A 23,081-nucleotide genomic window follows, 5' to 3' on the forward strand; every position below is an offset into this window, starting at 1 on the left:
TTATTACTATATTATTAATTATAATTATATAATTAATTATAATCATATAATTAATTATTATAATCAAATTCCTGTATGACTTAAATTTGATTTATGTTATTTATTTGATGATAACAACATGAGCCATACTCACTACTATCATAAAGTCTTGAATTATATGGCTATAATATTGATGGGGTATGAGAATTATAGTTGGCATTTGGTCCAAAGTAAATCATTCTCATAGTGACTAATAAGTGTCCTTGGACGTCCCTGTTACATAAACGTCCCACGCAGTCATGTGATTGCTGAACTTAATATAACACTAGTGATATAGGCTACTGTACCTGCTCATAGTCAGTTACATGAAGAAGAATTCATGATATTTATATTTTTAGCAGGCATGAAAGGGTTAAATGTTGGCTCACCGAAAAGACATGTAGGACTACAATACAAGGAAGGAGGATAATTGTTTGCAGCTTTACACAATCACCAATTAAAGAATCAATATGTCAGGATATTATATTTTCAATGCCTATGGATGAATATGGGCTTAGTAACCTTACTTTTGGTTATGAAGCTGCTTGCTCCAATACCAATAAATTATATGATCCTGAATTATTCAATTCTTAAGTAGCTTTATATAATGTCTTTTCTATGTAGCTTTTGTAAAGTCCACACCTTCCATATTGTCTATTGCTAAGGTCCCACAAAACGATAGGGTAAACTTTTGTTAAACGTGTGTGTTTGTGGGACAACACGTTTGTGTGTGTGAGAAGTGCATTCCTAGCCCTATGTTGATTGGTCTCTTTTTAAGTTTGATTGACATTCCTCATCAACAAAAATATTATTTTAGTCTAAAGAAGCTATAGTGAATTTTATACTATTATTATATTTGGGATTATCAACTAATAATCTCAATCTGCTGTGATTTTAATTTATACCCACTGTACAGCACAGTAGGAATAATGCATCTTGCTCAATGTATCTTCCAAGGTATCCATCAAACATACCTCTAACTTTGATGCACTCCTTCAATAATTATTTATGAAGGAGTGGAACATGTTTTTTATTTATTTATTTATTTATTACGGTATAAAATTGCACAACAAGCAGCCAGGCAGCTGAAAATGTTGAGGTTACAAACATCAAAAAGATGAAACAAACAAGATAAGCAAGAGATTAAAAATACCATCAGCAAAAATATATGTTTTGTCAGATTGATTAAGAAATATGTTCATGACAGGAAATGAAGACACCCTAAAGAATGTTGACACATGATAGGTTATGTAATTTATAATTATATAGTTGGTAATTGGCATAGGCACTAATAATGTGAAAGTTCTATATCTTAAATACATGCAACATTATTATCATTGGCATAGGAACTTCTAATGTGAAAGTATTTGAAATACAGGCAACTGTATTATCATTATTATTTATAATGTTTTGTATTATTATTGTTGATATTTTATTTATTAATAAATAATTTATAGAAACGCATTATGATTTACTGATGTTCATAACAAGTGAATGAGAAAATAAAAATAGTAAAGTAGATGGGAATTATTTACTTATAAAATACTATTCCTTCTAATCGTTAAATTGATTAACATCAATTTTAGAATTTATTAGACTTTAAAATAAAACAGAATTGATGAATAGTATTATTTACATGTCTGTCATTTTGAAGGAAAATGTTAGTTAGTTCTAATTTTCAGTTGAGATCTAACAACTTAAATACAAAGTTAACGATTCAAATATAAGTAATATTTGTGCCTAACATAGCGCCCTGACGACATATCATCGCATAGTTTGTATTCTTCAACACTGCGCACATCTGCATCATGTTTTTGTCGTTTCGTAATCGTGTCTAGTGTAAATGTAGCTTTATACTGAGTTCTATTGTCTAAGCTGATCAATATAGACGGCTGCATATTTTTATGGAGAAAAACCTTTAAAAATGAAAAGAAATTGTGGTATATCATTTAACATTATCATTTTATAACATTTAACGTTATAATTATTATTATTTTATAACATTTAACATTATAATCTTATAACATTTAACATTATAATTTTATATCATTTAACATTATAATTATTATTATGTTATATCATTTAACATTATAATTATTATTATTATTATTTTATATTATATAACATTATAATTATTTTTATAATTTTATATCATTTAACATGAAATTTTATTGGATATTACTATCTATCCAGTGTGTCATGCACTTTCTTTTAACAATCATCTCAATTTAAACCATGACACATTTCTTCAGTTATTTAACAATTTTTCATTGAACTATCTCGGTATTATTCACCCAAGTTTTTTTTATATCTTTACTGATGTTTAAAAATAAAATTTAGTGCTGTGATTAGACTTGCTGCAGCGTTTCCCCTAGATACCCATAAATGCGTTCACCAGCTTTGGGGTTTACTAAGACAGCAGCACCAAAGATATATGGTAATAGTGTTTGTATTATTGCCTTAAACAGATACTATTGTAATGATTGGCACCATAGGACTTCTGTTTAATGTGCCATAGATATAACTTGCTTATAATTATACATTCTACTCTAGCAGTTTTTTTTCCCTTATTGCTAAACCTACTATATAAAAGTACAGAGGAATACATTTGTTGGCTTGTACCCAATTCCATTTGTAAACATTTTGGTATGCAGTTTTTCTCCATGTACAAGTTTTGTTGTTGACTAATTGATAACAAAAAATTACATAGGATTCTAAAAATGATTTATTCCTGAGATAAATATAATAGCACGATTATAATATTTGATATTCATTTTGTAAATTATAAAACTGAATAAATTAAATAGAGAAATGAGTGGTAAAATTAAAATGTAATGAAATACTATGGCTGATAAGTCATCCCCATTTTTTTTTCTCATATTTTTACTGAAATTACAATTTAGTTCAGAAAGCCTAAATCATAAATTTCATAATCATAAAATTTAACAGCACAATATAAAGTATAGACCATGGAGGATTAGTACATAGCTTAAAAAGATAAAATTAAATAATTGATAAGGAAAAATGTTTAAGAAAGAAAAGTACATTTATTTGTATTGAAATGATATTTCTTAATTATCCTTCAGTTTAAATATTATCCTCATTGCTATGTGCTGAATCATCCATAGAAAGTAAATATTTTATTAACTTGTTAATCCACCAATTTAATTACGTCATCAATTTGTGATTTTCCTCAGGATAGTCATTATGTATGAATCTACCATTATTTGAGAAACATGTCAAAATTATAGGGGTGTGTCTATTTAAAAAGCTTTTAAATTATTCATACATTGTCACGCGATCAGGTTTGTTTAGCTGTTACCTATTGGCCAAAGGGCCTAGGAATAGTTAGCGTTGGCAAAATGTCAAATTTAAGACCCTTGTCAAAAATGAAGGTCAACCAGTTGTTTTGTTCTCAGTATCCAATGAGGAGGCGGTCTAGTTAGGACCCAAGTAACCTTTTTTGTAATTGGATGAATCTGCGCAACAGAAAAAATATCACACTTCGGTAACATTCTCTATAACATGATGACAATACAGTAGTGCCCAGCTTGGAATGATGTTTATGCGATCAAATGTCTGGTACCATTCAAGCAGTCATCAATTACTCAATTTAAATTATAGCACCCTAGTTTGTGAGGAGTCTGACTGTTGGTTTTTAGCACCTCATTAGTAGTAATTAACAGTTCCAACAAGATTTTAACCAGTCAATTTTGCAAGCAGCAATTGAAGGACCTAGATGCTAATTACAGTATCTCCGTTTTTAAATTTACATATTTTATGTAAGTTATTCTTTCTATTCTGAATAGATATTTTATGTCAACAATTTTGATAATTTAATTTGTATTTAAGAAATTTTAAGTTATTGTACAAAATACTGTAATTACTATATACTCTTTACTTAGTTTTATTTATATACTGTGTGTACAAAATTGTTTATTTGTGAATTGAAACCAGAAATGAGATGTGAACTTATGCTGTAAATCATACATGATCCTATTGGAATTTGACTTCGGTTTAAATATATTTTGTGTGTGTGTAAAGTTTGTATACATTTTTTTTAATTTCAGCGCTTTAATAACAAAATAATGATATTTGTTTATACTTTGTGCTATTTCTGCATTTACAGTAGCTTGTCAGATTACCTTTGTTTTTTTGTTTTTTTTTAAATTCAGTTGAAAACACATTTATTTTTTTATTATGATAGACAATTATTAGGCTATTAGTATCAACACCCAGTGAAGTTATTTTTCCAAGAATCATTGTTGTTTCACAAATCTAAGAGCTAAATAGATACATTCTTTGAGCATTGTGTAATGTACCGTATTCAACTATTCTATAAAAACCAGAACTTATATTATTATTACTGCATTGTTATAATTTCAACCCAATGTTCTATTTCATAATTATTATTACTCATTATTTTCATTGGTTTTGTTTTCTTGTCTGTTTTCATGTTTACTGTATAATATCCAATAATAATCATAAAATTTAATTTATTTTTGTATCTGTGGCATAGGGCAAGTGCTTTCCCTACCATACACATGTGATCTACAAGTAGTTTCACACATTGTGCGATTATCTATTTCAAAGCTATTTAAATTACTTCAGCATTGTTAAAACAAGAGGGTTTCTATTTTAGTTTTTTAGCATTTCAAATCATTGTCAGGTTTTTTTTTTAATCCATTAAACATATTGTTACATCATCTTTCTGCTCAGTGGTAGGAATAGATCAACAATATATATATTTACATTCTCTAATTATAAATATGAATGAATTGTTTATATTCTTCATACATTTTTACATATTTCAATAATGGAAAGAAATGAAATCACCAAATTGTTGTTTTCTTTTAAATTTAATAATTTTGATGATTATCTTTATTATGATTTATGATTTTTACTACCTATGTATTCCACCATATAAACACATGATGTGCTCCAATTCTCAGCTGTCCCCTTTTGGAACTTCATTGCCATAACATAGTATCATTGGCAAAGTATATTATACTATTGAGGCATAAACATTGTATTGTAGTGTTTACCAATCATTGACTTTGATCTGGGATGAAGGTTACTCACCAAGGTCACTATTACACCATTTGTAAACATCTGTTTTTGTGTCAGCATGTTATAAACAGATTTAACACATCTGTAAATGTGCTAACACTTTCTCTAAAAAGAATCATTAAAGATTCTTGAATGTTTGAAGCGGTGGTATACTCTTTATATCATAATGCATTTTACAAATAGGATGCAAAAATCAATAGGTATGTTCAGATTTGAAAATGAGGCCATGTTCTTTGTCACAGCCAATCAGATACGAAGGAGCTCAGGATGATCATCATTTCAGCATGCATAAAATCATGAACTTAAGTTCAAAGTGAACGATGACAAAATGTGTTGCTACCCCCTTAAGTAGCTTATCGATAAGTCATTATCTTACACATAATGACCTTTGACTTATAAACTCTTGCCCTATGGTGTTTGTTAAACCAAGTCAAGTTGCATTGTCTGTTAAAACTGAGTTAAATGTTTATTTTTTGTGAATGAAAAACTTTGAATTGGATGTTGCAAAGTGAGCACATCTGTTTGGGTGAGTCTGTGGTTTCCTTCCTTCAACAATATAAAAGCCACAAACATACACAAATCAAGGTGGTCTAACCATAGCTAAATGGCTGTTTTAGCAACAAAAAAGCATATGCAAATGCATGCTGCAAGTTCAATTGCATACAGTTGATCAGGATTGTATGCGTAGCACATGCACAAAATATTAAAGAATCTCCTCACAAAGTATAATTAACCATGTGTAAACACATACATGTGTACGCAACATGTACACACGAATATACTTATATGTGCACAAAACATAGTATGTACACTTAACGAAATGTGCATATAAACACTGCTAAACACACCTAACATGTGCACTAAATGAGCATGTAAATACAACATACACCTATACATACCATGTAATATGTAAACACAACATGTGCACCAAAATGCACCATGTATTATGTAAACACATAGTAACACATAAGCACAACATGTGCACCTAAACACACCATGTAATATGTAAACACATACTGTAAGCATGTAAACACATAAGTACAACATGTGTACTTAATAAAACCATGTAATATGTAAACACATGTGCACCTAAACACAACAAGTGCATGTAAACACATGTGCATGTAAAACTTAAAGCATAACATGTGCACCATACCATGTAATATGTAACACATAAGCACACATGTGCACCTAAAGACAATTGTGCATGTAAATAACATAAATGTAAACATAAATGCAGATAACACAAAGCTCACATCCATATCACTCAGTATACATAACTTACTATATAGAGTAAAATTATGCTAATACATCCAACCTTTCAGTTTATAGATCATCTTCCATCTCTACTAATTATTTATGTTTTATAAAATTAATCCACATCAAATCCTTGTGAAAAAGGTGAATGAAATCCAGGCCAATATAGTTTGTAGTTTCATGAGTAAACTCCTTCATAATTCATTTTGAGCTTATATTCATCCATCAGTACCTCTGTTAAATTACATCATCCTTGGCTGTCCATTCGGAATGGTTGTAATGTACCTGCAGCTTAATTTACGTACATTCATACATATCTCAGCTTATCAGAAGCAAGCATACACATCAATCATAAATATATAAAAGTAGAATTAGAATTATTTTCAATGTTTTGTGCCCAATTTTCTGATAAATAGGTGATCATTCTTAGGTACCAATCATTATTTTATTCTTTCAATGTATTACTTAGCAAAGTGGTGTTTCCTAATTAACGACCATGAACCGTATATGATTGACCAATCAGTAACAATAATAAAATGATGTTGTAGTAGCATAGTCCAGCAGACACAGAGTCTCTATAATTTTTTCTACTCCTCTTTTCCGATCCTAAACTGTTTTGAGTGATTGCACTGGATTGATTTGCTGATTATTACTATAAACAAACCACAAATTGAAGAAAAGAGATTATTGAAAAAAAAAAAAGGTTTTATATAATCCACCATTATTCTGGACTATCTTAACTGATTGTTCAATTTGTGGTTTTCTTTTAAGTACATTGTTTAGATATGGTTGATTTGTTTGTTCCATGATCATCTCTTTGTTCTCATTTGACAAGTGAGTGAATAATAAAATAATAATTAATAGGTAGGTCATAGTTCAATCAACATTGTTGTAGTAGCAACATGTAACGTCTGACTTTTCGCCAGATGTAGATTGCGTTTATGGGTGTGGCTCATTCGGGAGCTTGTCTATCTTCTCTAACGGCATCATCGTCTTGATTGTAACTAATTAGAAAACTGAAGGCGTGTGATGTAATATTAGGGGATTTCCCTTGGAATGACCATGTGCTTTACAGTATATGTAATGAGATTGATGCCAATTAGGCACACGACCCTGTTACAATTAAATTGATGTCAATGTACTTTGAATTTTCATCGTTATGAATGCACGGTTTGTATAACAACACACACGTTTATAAATGGCAGCATTAAAAGCATGCAGAATTGTCCCTAATGAGAAAGAGTCCAATAGTGATAATATTATTAAAGCGCAATTAGATGTGCGACATGTAATCAGCTGTTTTATTATTACTGCCTGTGGAATAAAGGTTGATCCAAGACCTTGGGCAGTCACTACCAAATGGTTAAATTCACAGTCCCACGTGTTTATGTGGTTATATCTATGTAACCCGCATTTTATTCTTCAACGTGTTTATATGGCGTGCGGGTATGTTTAAACTGACAAAGTAATTTGCTGCTAAAGACAGCAGAAATCAAAATTGAAATTTGAAATTCTTGTTTCAGGCAAGATTGTTTTTTTAGACTACCATCGTTTAAGACATATTTTTTGGCACTGGATACTAAAACTGGGGTTGTGCGTATTTGTCATTTGGATCAATTTGTAAATGTTCCTTTTGATATTTTATAATTAATAAAAAGATCTGTGATGGAATAAGCTTGATTGGTTTTGATACTGGAGATTGCTTTCGGTGAAACCGAAATAATTCTTTTCATCTTGCACAATAGTTCACCTGTTGGCTTTGATATCGTATTGTGCAAGACTTTGCTTTGTATTATATTACCAGAAACATATCTTTTCCTGTCAGGATGGATGACTAGAAGCCGATAAAATGGAATTAATTACAAATCAATAATGTGACTGCAATGATATCTGTTATTAAGCTGTAGTTTTAAGAGCTGAATAATCAACTGAGATTAGAAGTGGTAATAATGATAATAAAATGAAAATCCTCATCGTCGTTTATGGCTCGCCAATTATATTTATCGTTTTCGTAGAATACCCTGGGGGAAGAGCAGGGAGTACACTAGAAAAACATTGTCGTTTAAAAATTAGTCGTTTTTGTCGAAATAATTTTAATCACATCTGTATCAAGCACATCACTTGGTACTAATAACATTATTTGAATAAGTACTGCAAATTTTATATAACTTGTAATAAGAATAATTAATAATATTTATTCAGCAACAAAGTATAAGTACAATCTTGCCAGGAGCAAGGAATAGGCACGAGCCCTAACAGTAAACTGGCCTTGCTCCATCATCAAAACATACAGTAAAGGCAAAAGAGAAACATAAAAAAGTATAATATTTAAAATTAACTTAACTAACAAAACTAAAAACTTAACTAAATTTAAAATTTAAAAAATAATGTTAGCATTATGAAAAGCATGTACCAAACTGAAGTAACTCAACTTTTACAAGACTTACAAATTACTTATAGAACAAAATACTTTGCTACACTTCGTCATCATGTGCCATCATAACATGATCATCACCTTCATCATCGCCAGCACCATATTCCTGGCTACCATCATCATCCTTTTCCTCTTCTTCCTTTTTCCTTCTTCCTCCTCCTCCCCTCCGTTTCATCATGAACTTCATTTCAACTCTAGCTGTACATGAAACCTACACCACAATTGACACTATCAAACGTGCTAGATTAACACCGGAACAGAGGCCTAATGTAGTCGTATAAACAAACCTGCTACAATTTGATGCTCAAGAATTACCAGCTCTGTAATAAGACCCGAAGGAGCCAGTCTTGACGCAATAACATCTATTCCTTGTCTAAAGAGATTTTTCTTTAAGTTTGTCATGGATCCATATCTTGGTCTGTCTGTGAAAGTAAGACTTAATGTAGGCAATATGTATTTTCTTCCCCAATTATTTTATCTGCAGTGGCACATTCATGTGTTCACTACAAAAATTGAAAATTTCCCTATTGAAATAGATTTAAAAATGTCAACCAATCTCCTGTATGTAATCCTAGATTTTCGTTGATCTTGTTATATTTTCCTTATTAAAATATAAATTTTGTTTAAAAAAAAAATTTGCAAAACAATGGCCTTCCTTGTTCCCATTCCTCTCCTCTTAATATCAAAATCCTACAGTTATAGATCCGCCCTTGATTAAGTTATAATTTTTCCTTTATTAAAATGGTAATTTTAGGATATTCTTCACTATTACATAAAATAAATAATAGTCAAAAATCATGACTAAAACAGCTCCACTCCCAGAAGGCTGATGGTGAGACCAATAAAATATCACATTGTTTATTATACCCTAAGTATTTGGCAAGTAACTTGCTATTTTAGCTAAATATATATAATGACTTAAAAATCAAATGATTAATTTGTATATTATCTATGATGAAATACTGTTCATTATTGCGTAGGAGCTCTGTATCACTTTTTATGTGGACTGTTATGAGTGGGAGGTTTCTATTATTTATTGATGAGTAAGGATTTCTGTCTCAGTTTTGTTTACTATAGTATTTTAGGCTTGCCCACAATATTACTGCTAGTATTTCTGTGACATCATCAATAGCGCCCTCATTTATGAGCACTTTGTTCTAACAATGGAGAGATGTGGATAACTGCTTAAAATTCTCACCTTTGTAGTTTTCCATTCTTCCAACAAAGGCGATTGTTTTTTTTTTCTAATCATAAGTCAGTTGTTTTATAAATGTTCTTTCTGTTTTGGCATTTACATTAAATTGAACTTTACGACATGGCACTATGCCAAAGTGTTAATATAGTGTTTTGTGGTATTTTGATCCACGGGTCTATTGAATAATCTGTTGTATATAGGTAAACGTCGACTGGCAATTAGTAATTGTTCCAATTGTTTGAAGCATATTGCTGTTGATACATTGGCATCGTGCCATACAAAACCTAATTCTGGTCTTTTGCAATATTATTGGTTGTGGGCGATGATATGTGTGAGTGAACTTTACACTTTATTGTGTGCCACACCCATTTTACTAATCATTATCAACTCATCTCATTTATTAGACCATTCATATACTAAGATCTTTAAAAAAAAAAAAAAATTTATGACAAAATCGTTTTTAAAGTGACCCTTTGTTATGTGCAATCATGTGCACTGTAAAACCTTGTCCTAACTATCACATTATATTTGACAAATATATGTGACATGCCTAAATATGGTCATGACTATGTATGGGCAGTATGGCTGCTTTTTATAGTGTGGACAGAGCTTAATGGGGCGGATTTAAGGGGGCTGGGCCCCCCTCCCTTTTGGAAAGTAAGAAAAAAAAAAAGAAAGAAGTACATTTTTCTGTAGAAAAAAAGAATTGACTCGGTTCCTGTTAACTTCATCAGCATTTTTGTTTTACGTTTGCTATTCACTTTTTATTATTTGTGCTGAAAGGAATAAAATGAATTATAAATAAGAGAATTACCTATCAATTTTATTTCATCTGTTGAATGATGTTTTAAGTTGGCAGGCAGTTTTGATATGAAATTGAGGCCTTCAGTTCCGTCACAGCAGGAATTGTGGTAAACTGCTTCAGGATGTTTTGGTTTACAATATGATTGATAGGATTAATTCAGGCTCACATTAAATTACCACATATTGTAACCACCACTTTTAATCTTAAAGCATTGTTTTGTGCTGAGAATCTAGGGTGATTCAAAAGCCAATCACATTAAGGACAATAAAATCATGTTTAATGACATGATGCACCCTAGGCGTTGAATAGAACAAACACCCCCTCCTAAATTTCCCGTCAATCATACGTTTAGTCAAGTTTTTCTTATCATACGAACACTAAGTCGGAGGTCAGGGCTAAGTTTACACAATTGCCTCCATGGTAACAATATTATGAAACCATTTTGGCAGTGCGCCAATTCTTATTTTATCTGCGTGGATCTTTTGTCTGTATTATTAACAATGGTCAGTTAACCAATCAATGGTAACTGTAGTGTTGCTCAACGAAGTCCAGATATGTTTTCCTCACTCTTGTTTCTTGCCTGCTTCCTTTACAGTATTTTAAATTCATATGTTGCCTTTGTATAATGTATCTATACATTTGTGATGTCTGTATGGTATGTAATTTGGCCTTGCGTCATTAGTCACATTATGTCATATTACAATATAATATTGGCATTGAATTGTGGCTTGATGATTAGAATGCCCATCTCACAATTTCAAGATCTTGGGTTCAAATCTTGGTTTGATCCCCACTGTCTTTGTATAGTAGATTCCATCCTTGAATTGGCTAGTTTCGGAATGATCTGTTCAACAATACATGTGAAACGAATCAAAATAAACAATATACAGTAAAAACAGTAAATAGTGATTCCAAACACTAATCATGAAGTTTATATCTTATTATTATTACTAATTTTGTTATACCATCATTTTTTTTAATTAAAAAAAATCTGAATATAAAAGATTTACACTAGATACTGTATCCCTTTTAAACTTATATTATATATTTAAATTTGGACGACTCATTGCAGCAGTTCCTAAAGGTAAAACTTTGATTTGTGAGTGTCAAATTATATATTAGAGTTACAGTAGCACTTGATTACTTAGTGCTATAAACTCTAATGTATATTTAATATTATAATTACTGAGTCTACACATTCCTTCGCATCCTACCAGAAGATTTAGATGTCTGAAACTATACTACCAAAAGTAATGAGACTGTTAGAATTGATTGCAGAATATCTTTATACTGGGCAGCAAGGCTGACAGTTGCATTATTTTTAACGGGCCTTCTGAAAGTGCTTTCATCCAAGTTTGTTTCCCTCTTTCACATCACCTAATTTCCGTAGTTTCATTATGCGTGATAAATGGTGGGAATAAGCATGCAAAAATGCGGTGGGAGCCCAGGATGTTTACATTTTAAACGAGGATGAGCATGGGCTACAAATTAATGTTAACAGGAAGGCGCACTAAGGACTAACTATCGCATAGCTCATTGAATTATTCAAATCACGACTTGAAGTATAAATCATGATCGCCAATACAGATGACGTATTTGTTGCCACGTCGTTCGTCCACATGCCTTTCTCTTGTAGTATGCCAGGAAGATTGTTATCATTTATAGCGGTGAATCATCGCAGATGTCGACTTCTAAATATATTCTTTCTTACAAGGTGAAAGCATTATCATAAATTCCAGGCTCTCTTTAGTTATTATTGTATAATACAAGTATCTTGTAGGAAGGAATGTATTTTAATTTATGAGGAATATACAATATGATTAATTACATTGATCTATAGTGTCATCTTGCCTCAACAGTGTATATAGGCCTGAGTGTCCTTAACCTATTTGTTGCTATAGTAATGGTTCTGAGTGATAGGTCCACTATATGAGAGATGACCTAATGTATCATATACCACTTGTGTTTTTGCTTGAAAATTCATATTTCCAAGTTAGGGTATTTTGCCTTTCAATGTAGTACAAAAAAAAAACAAGGTAGTGATCTGTGGATAGCATACATCGATTGCTAACTGTAGCACCATGATATTAAATTTAGGAATTTACAGAGCTATTTAAAAGTTTGAGTGAAGCTTAGTACTTGGTGCTTAAGATGCTTTTCTTTCAATCTCAGGGATACTATCATTACCCTTTTTTAAGAATCTTGATTTATAAATGAATCGTCTTCTATTATTATCTTTTTATTTTTATTTTGTAGTTATTATTGTTCTTTCTTTGTAGGACATCAAAACTTAAAGCTTGCTTGTACTTGATGCCTTTTCAATCAATCATTGAATTGAGAATTGTAAAAAAAAATATATGATAAAGGAAATTGATTGAATAAAAATTTATTTTGATTGAAACATTAAAAAAAAAGTTCAAATCTTAGCACGTCGTTAAGATGCCTGCCTTCCATTCCCAGATCGTGGGTTCAAATCCTGCAAAGTTGCTGGAGTGGAACCTTAGCAGGGTGAAGTTGCTTGCTTTCCAATTCTAGGGTCTTGGGTTCAAATCCTGCAATGTTGCTGGAGTGGAACATTAGCAGGGAAGTTAAGATGTTTGCTTTCCAATCCTAGGGTCCTGGGTTCAAATCCTGCAATGTTGCTGGAGTGGAATCTTAGCAGGTAGTTAAGTTACTTGCTTTCCAATTCTAGGGTCCTTGTTTAGTAAGTAAAAAAGTCAACAGGTTTTTTTTAAATTATTATTATTATTATTTTTTTTTTATTTAGGCACACAACACATGCACCAAGGATTGTCAATAGCGAATATTATCACTGTCGTACTTTGTAGATAATAATTCCTTTCACAAGACAATCATACACACACAATGCTTTACACAAACTAAATCACAGTATGAGGTTTAGGGAGTGGAGTTGTTTGGTTGTGAGAAGAAATCCTGCAACACTGACAGGAATTGAACCCATGACCCTGGGATTGGAAGGCAAGCATCATAACCACTAAGCTATTTAACTCCACTTCTAACAACTTGATAAATTAAATCTGGACTATGTTATTAATATGTACAATTCTTTATGAGTTAAAACATATTACAACATTTACACGTGATATATTCAACAAAATATGTTAAAGTTGATAATGAGAATTGCTGTTTATTGATTTTTTTTGATTGATGTTATTGTATTATTATTGTTTAATTTATAATATTAGTCTTTTTTTTAATAGACACATTGTGATTAATTAATCATGTATTAATCAATAATTAAAACAAGGATTGTCTTCACACGTAGTACGTGATGGTGAATGTTCGTCAGGTCAATGACTCACAATCAGACACGTTCACGTCATTCGTACTTCAACAACCATAGCTTTTGCCGAGTTCTACTGCATGCTTTCAATTGTCTTGCAAAAATGACTATAAGCTCATATCTTTCTCTATATTAGCTTTCAATGACACAATATTCACAGCATCCCGATCAGCCTTGTGTAGAAGTGAGTTAATTCTTAAAGTGAAAAACATTTTGATCGGGCGAAATACAAAAATTAGATTAACAAAAAAGAAATTCAAAAATTCGAAAACCCATTGCCATGCAATATGCTTACTATCAATTTTATTTTTAAAAAAATTACACAGGCAGAGCTCTAGTTTGATAGAGGCCCACCCTTAAATATGAGGTTCCTGGGTTCAAGTCCTACAAGGAGCAGAATTTTATCTAGCCATCCAAGATGATTTGACCAATTGAGTGTTAACCTTTGTCAAAAATAAAAAATACCAGTCTTGATCTAACACTAAATAAGTATGAGCCCGCCTAATTTGAGGCTTTCTACTTAAACCATGAAATGTTTCTTTAGTACACTTTTTTTTTATAAGAACACATTTTATATGAACACTGAGGCTGAAATTGCTTAAAAATTAAGAAGAAAATAAGAACAATTTGAGGCTGAGGTAAAATGTCAAATGAGATTTTAATTTTTAAAAACTAGAAAAACCAAAAAATTATATATGTACCTTATGTGCAGTTAGTGACTATGTAATACTCTCTATAATACAGTACAGAGATATACCTGTCATTTGTGGCCATTTTTTTTAGAGGCCATTTTTTCAGGGACCATTTTTTCCGGGGCCACTTTTACCTACATTCCAATGCAGTGTATACTGCTGTACAATAATAATTTTCTATGTTTGAAAAGTGTATAACATAAGAACATTTTGAGCCTGAAATTGGCCAAAAGATAAGAACACTGAGTCTCAGCAAAATTTTACTGGTTCTTATAAAAAAAAAAAGTGTAGATAATTGATTTCCATCACCTAATTGTGGTGAGTCTGATTTACAAATGACTTGAAGGGCCAACTCAGTATATTAAAAAAATAATAGTCAACTCAATATACTAAAAAAATAATAGTCAACTCAGTATACTAAAAAAAATAATAGTCAGCTCCAGGCCAGTCTCATGCAACATGTATTAAATAGGTTCTTACAGTAGTTAAATATTATCCAATAATTGACAAGAGTTGCAGGTAAGATTCAGCTTACATATTAGGCCATAACAAAATTACTAGTTTCTCGTCCCTGCGTGCATCCATTTCCTATGCCTCACCAGTTTTTGTTTTTTTATTTTACAAAATTTTTACAAAAATTACTCAAATTGTAAAATTCCTCTCTCAATTATTCAGATGTCTACTTGGTAAAAGTGAGAATGTAGTACAGTAGCCATTTCCCATCAAGCATCTTGGATTTGCCATTTCAGAGTTTAATAAAAAGTGCTCTCATTCTTCTTATTTCAAAATATTTGGATGAGAAACTACTTCTTTTTCACTTGGCCTTACAGATCATTTAATCTTTCTTGTTCTTCGTTTTGATCATTGCTTTTCAGTTTATACTCTTTTCATTGATATTTCAGATTTGTTTATAACCTGGTCATAACGTATTTCAAGCTATTAAAGCTATAAACTCAAGATCTATTATGAAATTAATTTCTAAACTAAATTTATTTTGTTTGCCAAGTGGTAGTAAAATACTTCATGTAAACAGTAGTTTCAGATTGGGATGCTGCTTCCTGAATACCTGTAGTCTATTGTATGCTAATTATATGCAGAGAAGCCAAGCAATATGGCCATTTGTCTTCCAGGTGTTACAACTGCTCTTTTAGTGCAGCACATACTGTACTGTATTGTATTTGTAGCTGCAAACCATTGGGTACTAATGAAAAATGTAATTAAAAAGAAAATAAGCACATGATTTGCCATCATTAATAATAATATAATAATTATAATAATTATTACATTATCATTAGCATCATTTAGCATCATTATTATTATCTTTAACATCAACATCATTATCATTATTATCATTAGCGTAATCATCATTATCGTTAGCATCAATCATCATCTTTAGCATCATTATAGTAAGCATCATTATAGTCATCATTTTACCATCATCTTCATTTGTATCATCTTTATCTGCATCATCATTATCTTCATTTGTATCATTATAATCACTAGCATCTTTATCAATGGGAAAATGATATAATCAATACCCTCATCATTTTTACTATCATCATCATCATTACCACCGCCATCACTTTCGTGATTACGATCACAATCATCGTCACCTTCATGATTACTAATTAGGAATGTCCACTACCTGCCACATAATAATCAATCACCTTCATTCCAGTCTACCTTATTGTCTGACTCACTGTCTCAGTATCTGTCTTAACTGGTTCTTAGTCGTTATTGAGTGACCTGTGTCATCCAGCTGTCATAATTATTGCCATCACATTATTCCAATATACTGTTAGTGTACCTCACCTGTTGCAACCGTCATCTTGTCACTAGTTTTCTATCTTTTCGACTCTCAACATATGTATTCGGTACCCCACCTCCTAGTGCCGTAAGGCACATACTGCAAAGGACATCACCTTATAATACTACACCTTGGTCTGGATGCAAAATATCAATTTAAAATCATTTGGAGGGCATTCCGTAGATGGCTTTAAGTAGGTCGGTATTTGTATTCTTTATTCATTAGGCCTATTCATAGTCATTGGCATTGTGTTCTTTCAAAAAAGTGATTTTATGAAATGTATTACTGAATATTTTGTTTAAAAAAAAAGGTGTTTCTAAATAGTTTTATACACTTTTGTTATTTTATGCTTAAATCATTGTCCTTTTTGTATTTCTTGTAATAAGCAACAATTGAGATTATGTTATTTTTATGCTTTATTAGTTTATTTGTATCCTTTCTTTTATTCCTTGTGAATAAAGCACTCTTATTGATTTTGAGGGCCACCAATGTATTATTAAGTACAAATAGTATTTTATTATAATGAGCATGGCTATTTGCTTACATTTCAAATTTTAAACCTTGCATCATCTTGCTTTCTTACTTGCCATTTTATTTATAGATACTTGTTCTCTCTAATCGATCACCTACTGTAAACAAAGGAGTAAATCCAATTTCTATGTTGATAATGTATTTCGCTAGATGTAGAATTATCGTGTCTAGACATGCCCTAACTTAATCGCGCATACAAAGATGATGTTGACCTCTCCATGACATTCAAGGTTTCTCTTTGTTTTTAATTATTCAGTAAATATCAAAAGTGAACCGTTCCTATTAATGTTTTCAAATGGTATTCGTAGAATTGTAGCATTCTACTGTGTACCAGCTACGCTTAGCAGTCTCCACCCAAGAATATGAATAGTGCCTGGTACTGCTAGAAGTGTTTGTTAAATTTATTTGGTTATGCTTTTATAATAATTGACATTATTTTACCAAATGACCTGAATTATGTAAAATGGGAAGTGTTTTGTAAGGCTTGCTTTTGAAAGTACTATAAATGCAAAAAATCTTAAGTCTTAATCATGAAAAGGGTCCAGTTGTGTATGTTAATGGCTTCATTGCTTCAGGCCACATTGCTCGGTTTTTACTCACTGGAGGATAAAGTTGGGCCTGGAGAAACCATTACATGGTAGGGGTGCATGTATCAAATATTGATACAATTATGTATGATCCATTACAGCATACTATTATACAAGCGCTGTCCAAATGACTATAATTTTCTGTGCATGTTACAAATTTAATGTGTGGAGCGAGGGTTTAGGATGAGAAGAATATTGGAGACATAGGAGAGATGTGATTTAAGCTAGTGTTTGGAAGGTGGTAGGTTGTGTAAAAACAGAAAGGGTTAGGCCCTATAAAAAATATTATTAGTGAATCATCCTATCTAGGCTGGAAAAGTGATGAGGAAAGGATCCTTTTTTTATGTTTTATTTTGCTAAAGCCAAATATCACCCTTGGGTTGTTTGCTGGTGCATTGATTTTCAAAGTAAAACATGAATGAGATAATACAAACAGTATCTACTGACTATTTAATTTTTTAAAAATTAAAAAAAAAAAAAAAAAATTTTCAGTACCATTTCATTTTCATTTCATTTCTTTAGGCACAAGCACCAAGGATATGCCAGTCAGTGAGCTTAATCACTATCCTATGTGGCATATCCATTAAATAGAAGACATAATATTTTTTTTATTGGGCCTTATGCTCAAAATCAGTGGTAGGGATACTTCATAATTGATTTTTTTCACACCAGAATAACCATCTGTACCAATTCTGTAATTTCACCTTTCAAATTTTTCACGTTAAAATTTGATAATTAACTTGAGGTCTGGTCACCTGCCGTTTCATACTAATTTTTGGAAAAAACAACAGATGCCAAAACCAGTAGAATCACTACAAGATCAATGTTGCCTTTTGGCTCTTAATTTCTAAATAAATAAAAAATGAAAATTTAATGTAAATAATATATGGATTTTTTTTCTTTTCACATTTTAGAGCATAACCATATTATGAACGATATTGAAGTGGAAATTACAACACGTGTTAAAGGCCTACACAAGAAGAGACGAGGAGGTGGAGGAGGAGAAACGGACAGCAGTGACAACTGGGTTGTCGTAGATGTGCACACCGTACCCATAAAGATGCAGAGCGACAATGAAAGCATATGCCTCACGGATGATGAGACCATATACGAAGAAGACGAGGATGTGTTCCTCCAATCGGAGACATCCGATCAACCAGTTAGCCCCCCTTTAATATCATCACCAATTTGTATACCCTCATCATCACCTACGCATTCCACGCAGTCTGCACCAAGTCCATCACACATACATATTCCCACACAATGTAGGACATATTCAACGCCCGTCCAACGGGCATCGCCTGTACACACTATAACAAACTGGGACATTGGTTCACCCATGTCTTCCGGGTATGGATCAGCTCCACACGGACTATTAACAACCTCAACACAAACTCCGCCGACGAGTCCATCGTTCTATATTAGAACGCATGTTACTATACGAATGAACAATGCTAGTGGATATGGTTACATGGCAAGGCGTAGACTTTTAGCACAAGGTAAGGATTTATTTGCTTTCTAAAATTCTATCCTTAACCCCTATGCTGATTGTTTAGCGAAAGTGAAGCTAATGCTTTTCCATCTTCGGATCCTATTTGCTTCAATCTTTACAAAATTTACCAGATTTTGGCTTAAAATAAGAATGAATGGTTAAACATTGTTTATTCACTAATTTATTTAATAGCTGTATTTAAGTACGACAACAGAAGTAACCTATAGGTATACTGTAGGCAACAAAGCACTATACAAACCATCTCAATTTACCAACAATATTTTGTAATAGCTTCAGGTCACCAAGAATATAAAATCATATTATTTTTAGTTTATTTAATTATAGTAATATTTTGTTTTTACTTAATACAAAGATTGCAAGAATCTCAATTCCGGATCATGATACACATGACAAGGAGATGCTCAATGCAATTCCAATATTTTCCCAGGGTTGCTCAAACGTTTTCCAGGGTGGCCCAATTATCAAAATACTAGTCAATTTTGGGGCTTGTGGGTAATTAGATCTTGACAATTATGTATAAATGCATTAACACATAAATAAAATTAATGTAAAAACTGAAAAAATGAAGTAATTTTAAACAAAAATTGGATAAATTTTTATTCCTATTGATGACTCAATAAAGAGTTAAAATATTGAATCCCAGCATGATGGTGTTTATTTAATTTCTTGGAGTATGTATTATGCTTTAGTTAAGTAATTTTAGTTTTTATGTTTTTATATTAAAATTACTTAATGTAACTTATAAGAAACTGAAAAATTAATTTACCTGGTGAAGTCCCATTGATTATCGTTAGTCAAACAAGTGCTACCTACTCATTTTTTCATTTCTATTCTGAAAATACGGCTTATACTACTTAGGCAAGGCTTTTTTTTATTCCTTATTTCGCATGCTTATTTTTTTTGAAGATCGGAGGAGGGTGGAATAAAAATACAATTTTGTTTTCTTTTTTTTTGCCAAAAACATTCAGACGAAGGACAAAATAAAAATAAAATTTTATTGATGAATGTAAAATAGGATGGTTACATGCTTAAAATTTATATAATTAGGAAAAAATTATAGTACGTATCTTATCTTTGGAGATTCAAGGCAACGGAGGGGGTTTTTGCAAACCGCTTTACATTACTGTACAAAATAAACTTTGGATAAGTAACTGTAGAGTAAGAAAGTAGGTTGTGTAAATACTTATCAGTGACCAAAAACAAAAAGTTTCTGGCAATCAGCACTGGTAATATGTTTAGTAACGGGTTTGTTGTATCAGTGTCATATTAAGAAACAACGTAATAAGCAGTTTATATACATTAATGAGGAATGTTGCATAAAGGATCAATCAACGCTTGTAAACAATTTTTAATGTAATAATTGGCCCTATTTTCACAGTAGAGCATTTTTATTTTATCAATTTCCATAACTGCATTTATTTCTAGTCTCTAATTGAGATATAGGCCTACACAGAATCCAAAGTTATTCACCAATATTTACAATTGATGATATTGTATTCAGAAATTAAATAATCATAAAAATCAATTAAAGCTTGGTCCTCATACAGTACAGGTCTGGTTACTTGATTATTGTCAACTGTGCTCAAGAACTTTGAGTTGACTTGTTGGTTTTTAATTTTTGTCTTTTTTTTTTTAACAAACTGTAGTATATTATTACACTTTTCTAAATGCATAGTCATGCAGCTCTAACTATTATCTAGCTCAGTGTGTATAATAAATGTCAGTTTATCTTTTAGGTATAGCTACAGTATAGTATCTTTTTTTAGTCATAATTTATTAAATACATAATTAAATAGTTTGTGTTTATGGGTGAAGCTTGTAAAAATGAGTTTATACATAATTTAAAAGAAGCAATTAAAGAACTTAAAATTTAGAACTATATAATAGTCACAGCTGTTCCATGCATTAGTAGTATGCTTCTGTACTCATTATTATTATCGTTATTATTAATGTCAACATATTTCACATTATTGTTTCATCAAAGATTGTATCTATGTGGATGGTTTCATAATGGAGTTTATTGAACAATAATCTTTAAATTCATTTTGAACAATCTGCATTTAGCATTTTTGAAAGACCTGGGAATGAATGGTGAAAACTTGTCAGTTGATAAATCAAGTGTCAAGTCTAGACTTGCCTGGTAAAACCTTCACCTTACCAGCATACAAAACCATTACAACTTATAAATGACTGGACCTAGAGCTCAAACATTCCCTCGGGGGTTTTTCATTGTTTTTGGTGATTTATTCCTTTCATTGTTTATATGCAATCATTTTCAATCTTTTATTTGTAGTAAGAGGGGGGTCATGTTTTCATTTTTGCCTTTTGAGAATTTTTATGTAAATTATGTTTTTATCAAATATTGTTAGTTTTTCAGTTCACGCTTAAATTAGACTTGGCAAACTGCCAGTGGTATTGTTTGTGACCCAAGGCTTTATATTTCTCTACTCACAATTGACAATTATCCACCTTATGCAGATTAATCCCAGATTTTAACAATGTTATCCACATTTGCTTAGACCAATTGTCTGTTGTAAAAGAAATGGTTTTTTAAAGGACACTCTAATAATAGCCTACGATAATAACAACTATGACGTTTACAAGAAAAAGATGCTTTATTGACAGATTTTATGCCAATTATGCAGTCTTTAAACTAATTAAACCTAAAACTGTTCAAAAGAACTACAGTATATATTTTGGTTGATTACTTGCTTGATGAATTAATTGCTTGTTTAATTTAATATATGCTATTGCTAATCCAGTAACTGTAACTTCTGAAGATTTAAAAGCTTAAGAAAATCTATTAAACTGACCTAGTTACTACTCGGGGCAGCCTACCTAAAAATTTCAATTCAATGTATGATGAAACACCCTTTATCAAAGAAAATGATATCTTAATAAATACTGCACTTAATATCTCAAATTATACAAAGTGCATTATTACTATACTGGATTAATTGTTTTAATTCAGAATTAAAAGGGATATATTTTCTTTTTTTTAAATTATTATTACTATACTGGAATAATTGTTTTAATTCAGAATTAAAAAGAATATATTTTCCTTTCTCTAAATTTAATAAACACTTAATAAATGAGATTTTACAAGTGCTTTACTCTTTATCAAAGAAAAGTCTGTTTTAATAAATACTGTAATAAATATCTCGGTCTATCAAATTTATAACTTACTGTATTTGACTAATTGATTAATTTTTTATTTAAATTGGAGTCGTTTTTCTCTGATTTACATACATCTTCTAAATAAACCTTGCTATTTCACAAGTACTTTGAACTTACGAGTTAAAACTACTTAATTGTGAAGAGACGTGGAATCTAGACTATTGACAATAACGTTAGTGCATATAGCATCTCTTCGGTCAAGTAGCACTAACATTTATACAAAGGCTAGTCTCTTTGGAACCACATTTACTAAGCCTGCAGCCAAGACAAGATCAAATTTTCGTCTGCTCCGATATTATTAAAACACTTAATAAACTGCAATCTAAATATATTATATGAGTTAGTCCACTGGGCTATATAAATCGACACCTTTATCTTAACCTTTCAACTTGGTTTATTAGAAACCTTGAAAAAATATTAATATATGGTATTAATTAATGACTTACTGTCTGTCATAAAATACTTTACAAAATTTTGATTAAAAAAATTGAATAGCCCACAAATATCAAATAAGCTTCCAGTGAGACAACAATTGAAAAAAGTTCTCGTAACCTCAAAAGCTCAGATGAGGGCAAAAAAATAGTAGAATCAGTAGAGTATATTGGCCCTAAAGGCTGCCCATACAAAAAGATCTATTAATCCATCAGCCGAGTGATTCTAGTGGCGCTGCCGGCTCTCCCCCCCCCCCCAC

At 31.2% G+C, this 23,081-nt stretch overlaps 1 protein-coding gene across 1 annotated transcript in view; it reads left to right on the top strand.

The window, feature by feature from the left end:
- The window catches only part of LOC117111644, a 43,568-nt gene that overhangs the window by 7,624 nt on the left and 12,863 nt on the right, over window positions 1-23,081 (top strand). The window contains exon 2 of the mRNA XM_033254611.1: window positions 18,615-19,199. Within this exon, the coding sequence (XP_033110502.1) occupies window positions 18,629-19,199 (571 nt within the window). The 5' untranslated portion in view covers window positions 18,615-18,628. The remainder of the gene's footprint in view (window positions 1-18,614; window positions 19,200-23,081) is intronic.

The sequence above is a fragment of the Anneissia japonica genome, unplaced genomic scaffold, assembly GCF_011630105.1.
Source record: "Anneissia japonica isolate Jap-2015-1 unplaced genomic scaffold, ASM1163010v1 scaffold287923_len1623670_cov205, whole genome shotgun sequence".
Taxonomy (NCBI): Eukaryota; Metazoa; Echinodermata; class Crinoidea; order Comatulida; family Comatulidae; genus Anneissia; species Anneissia japonica.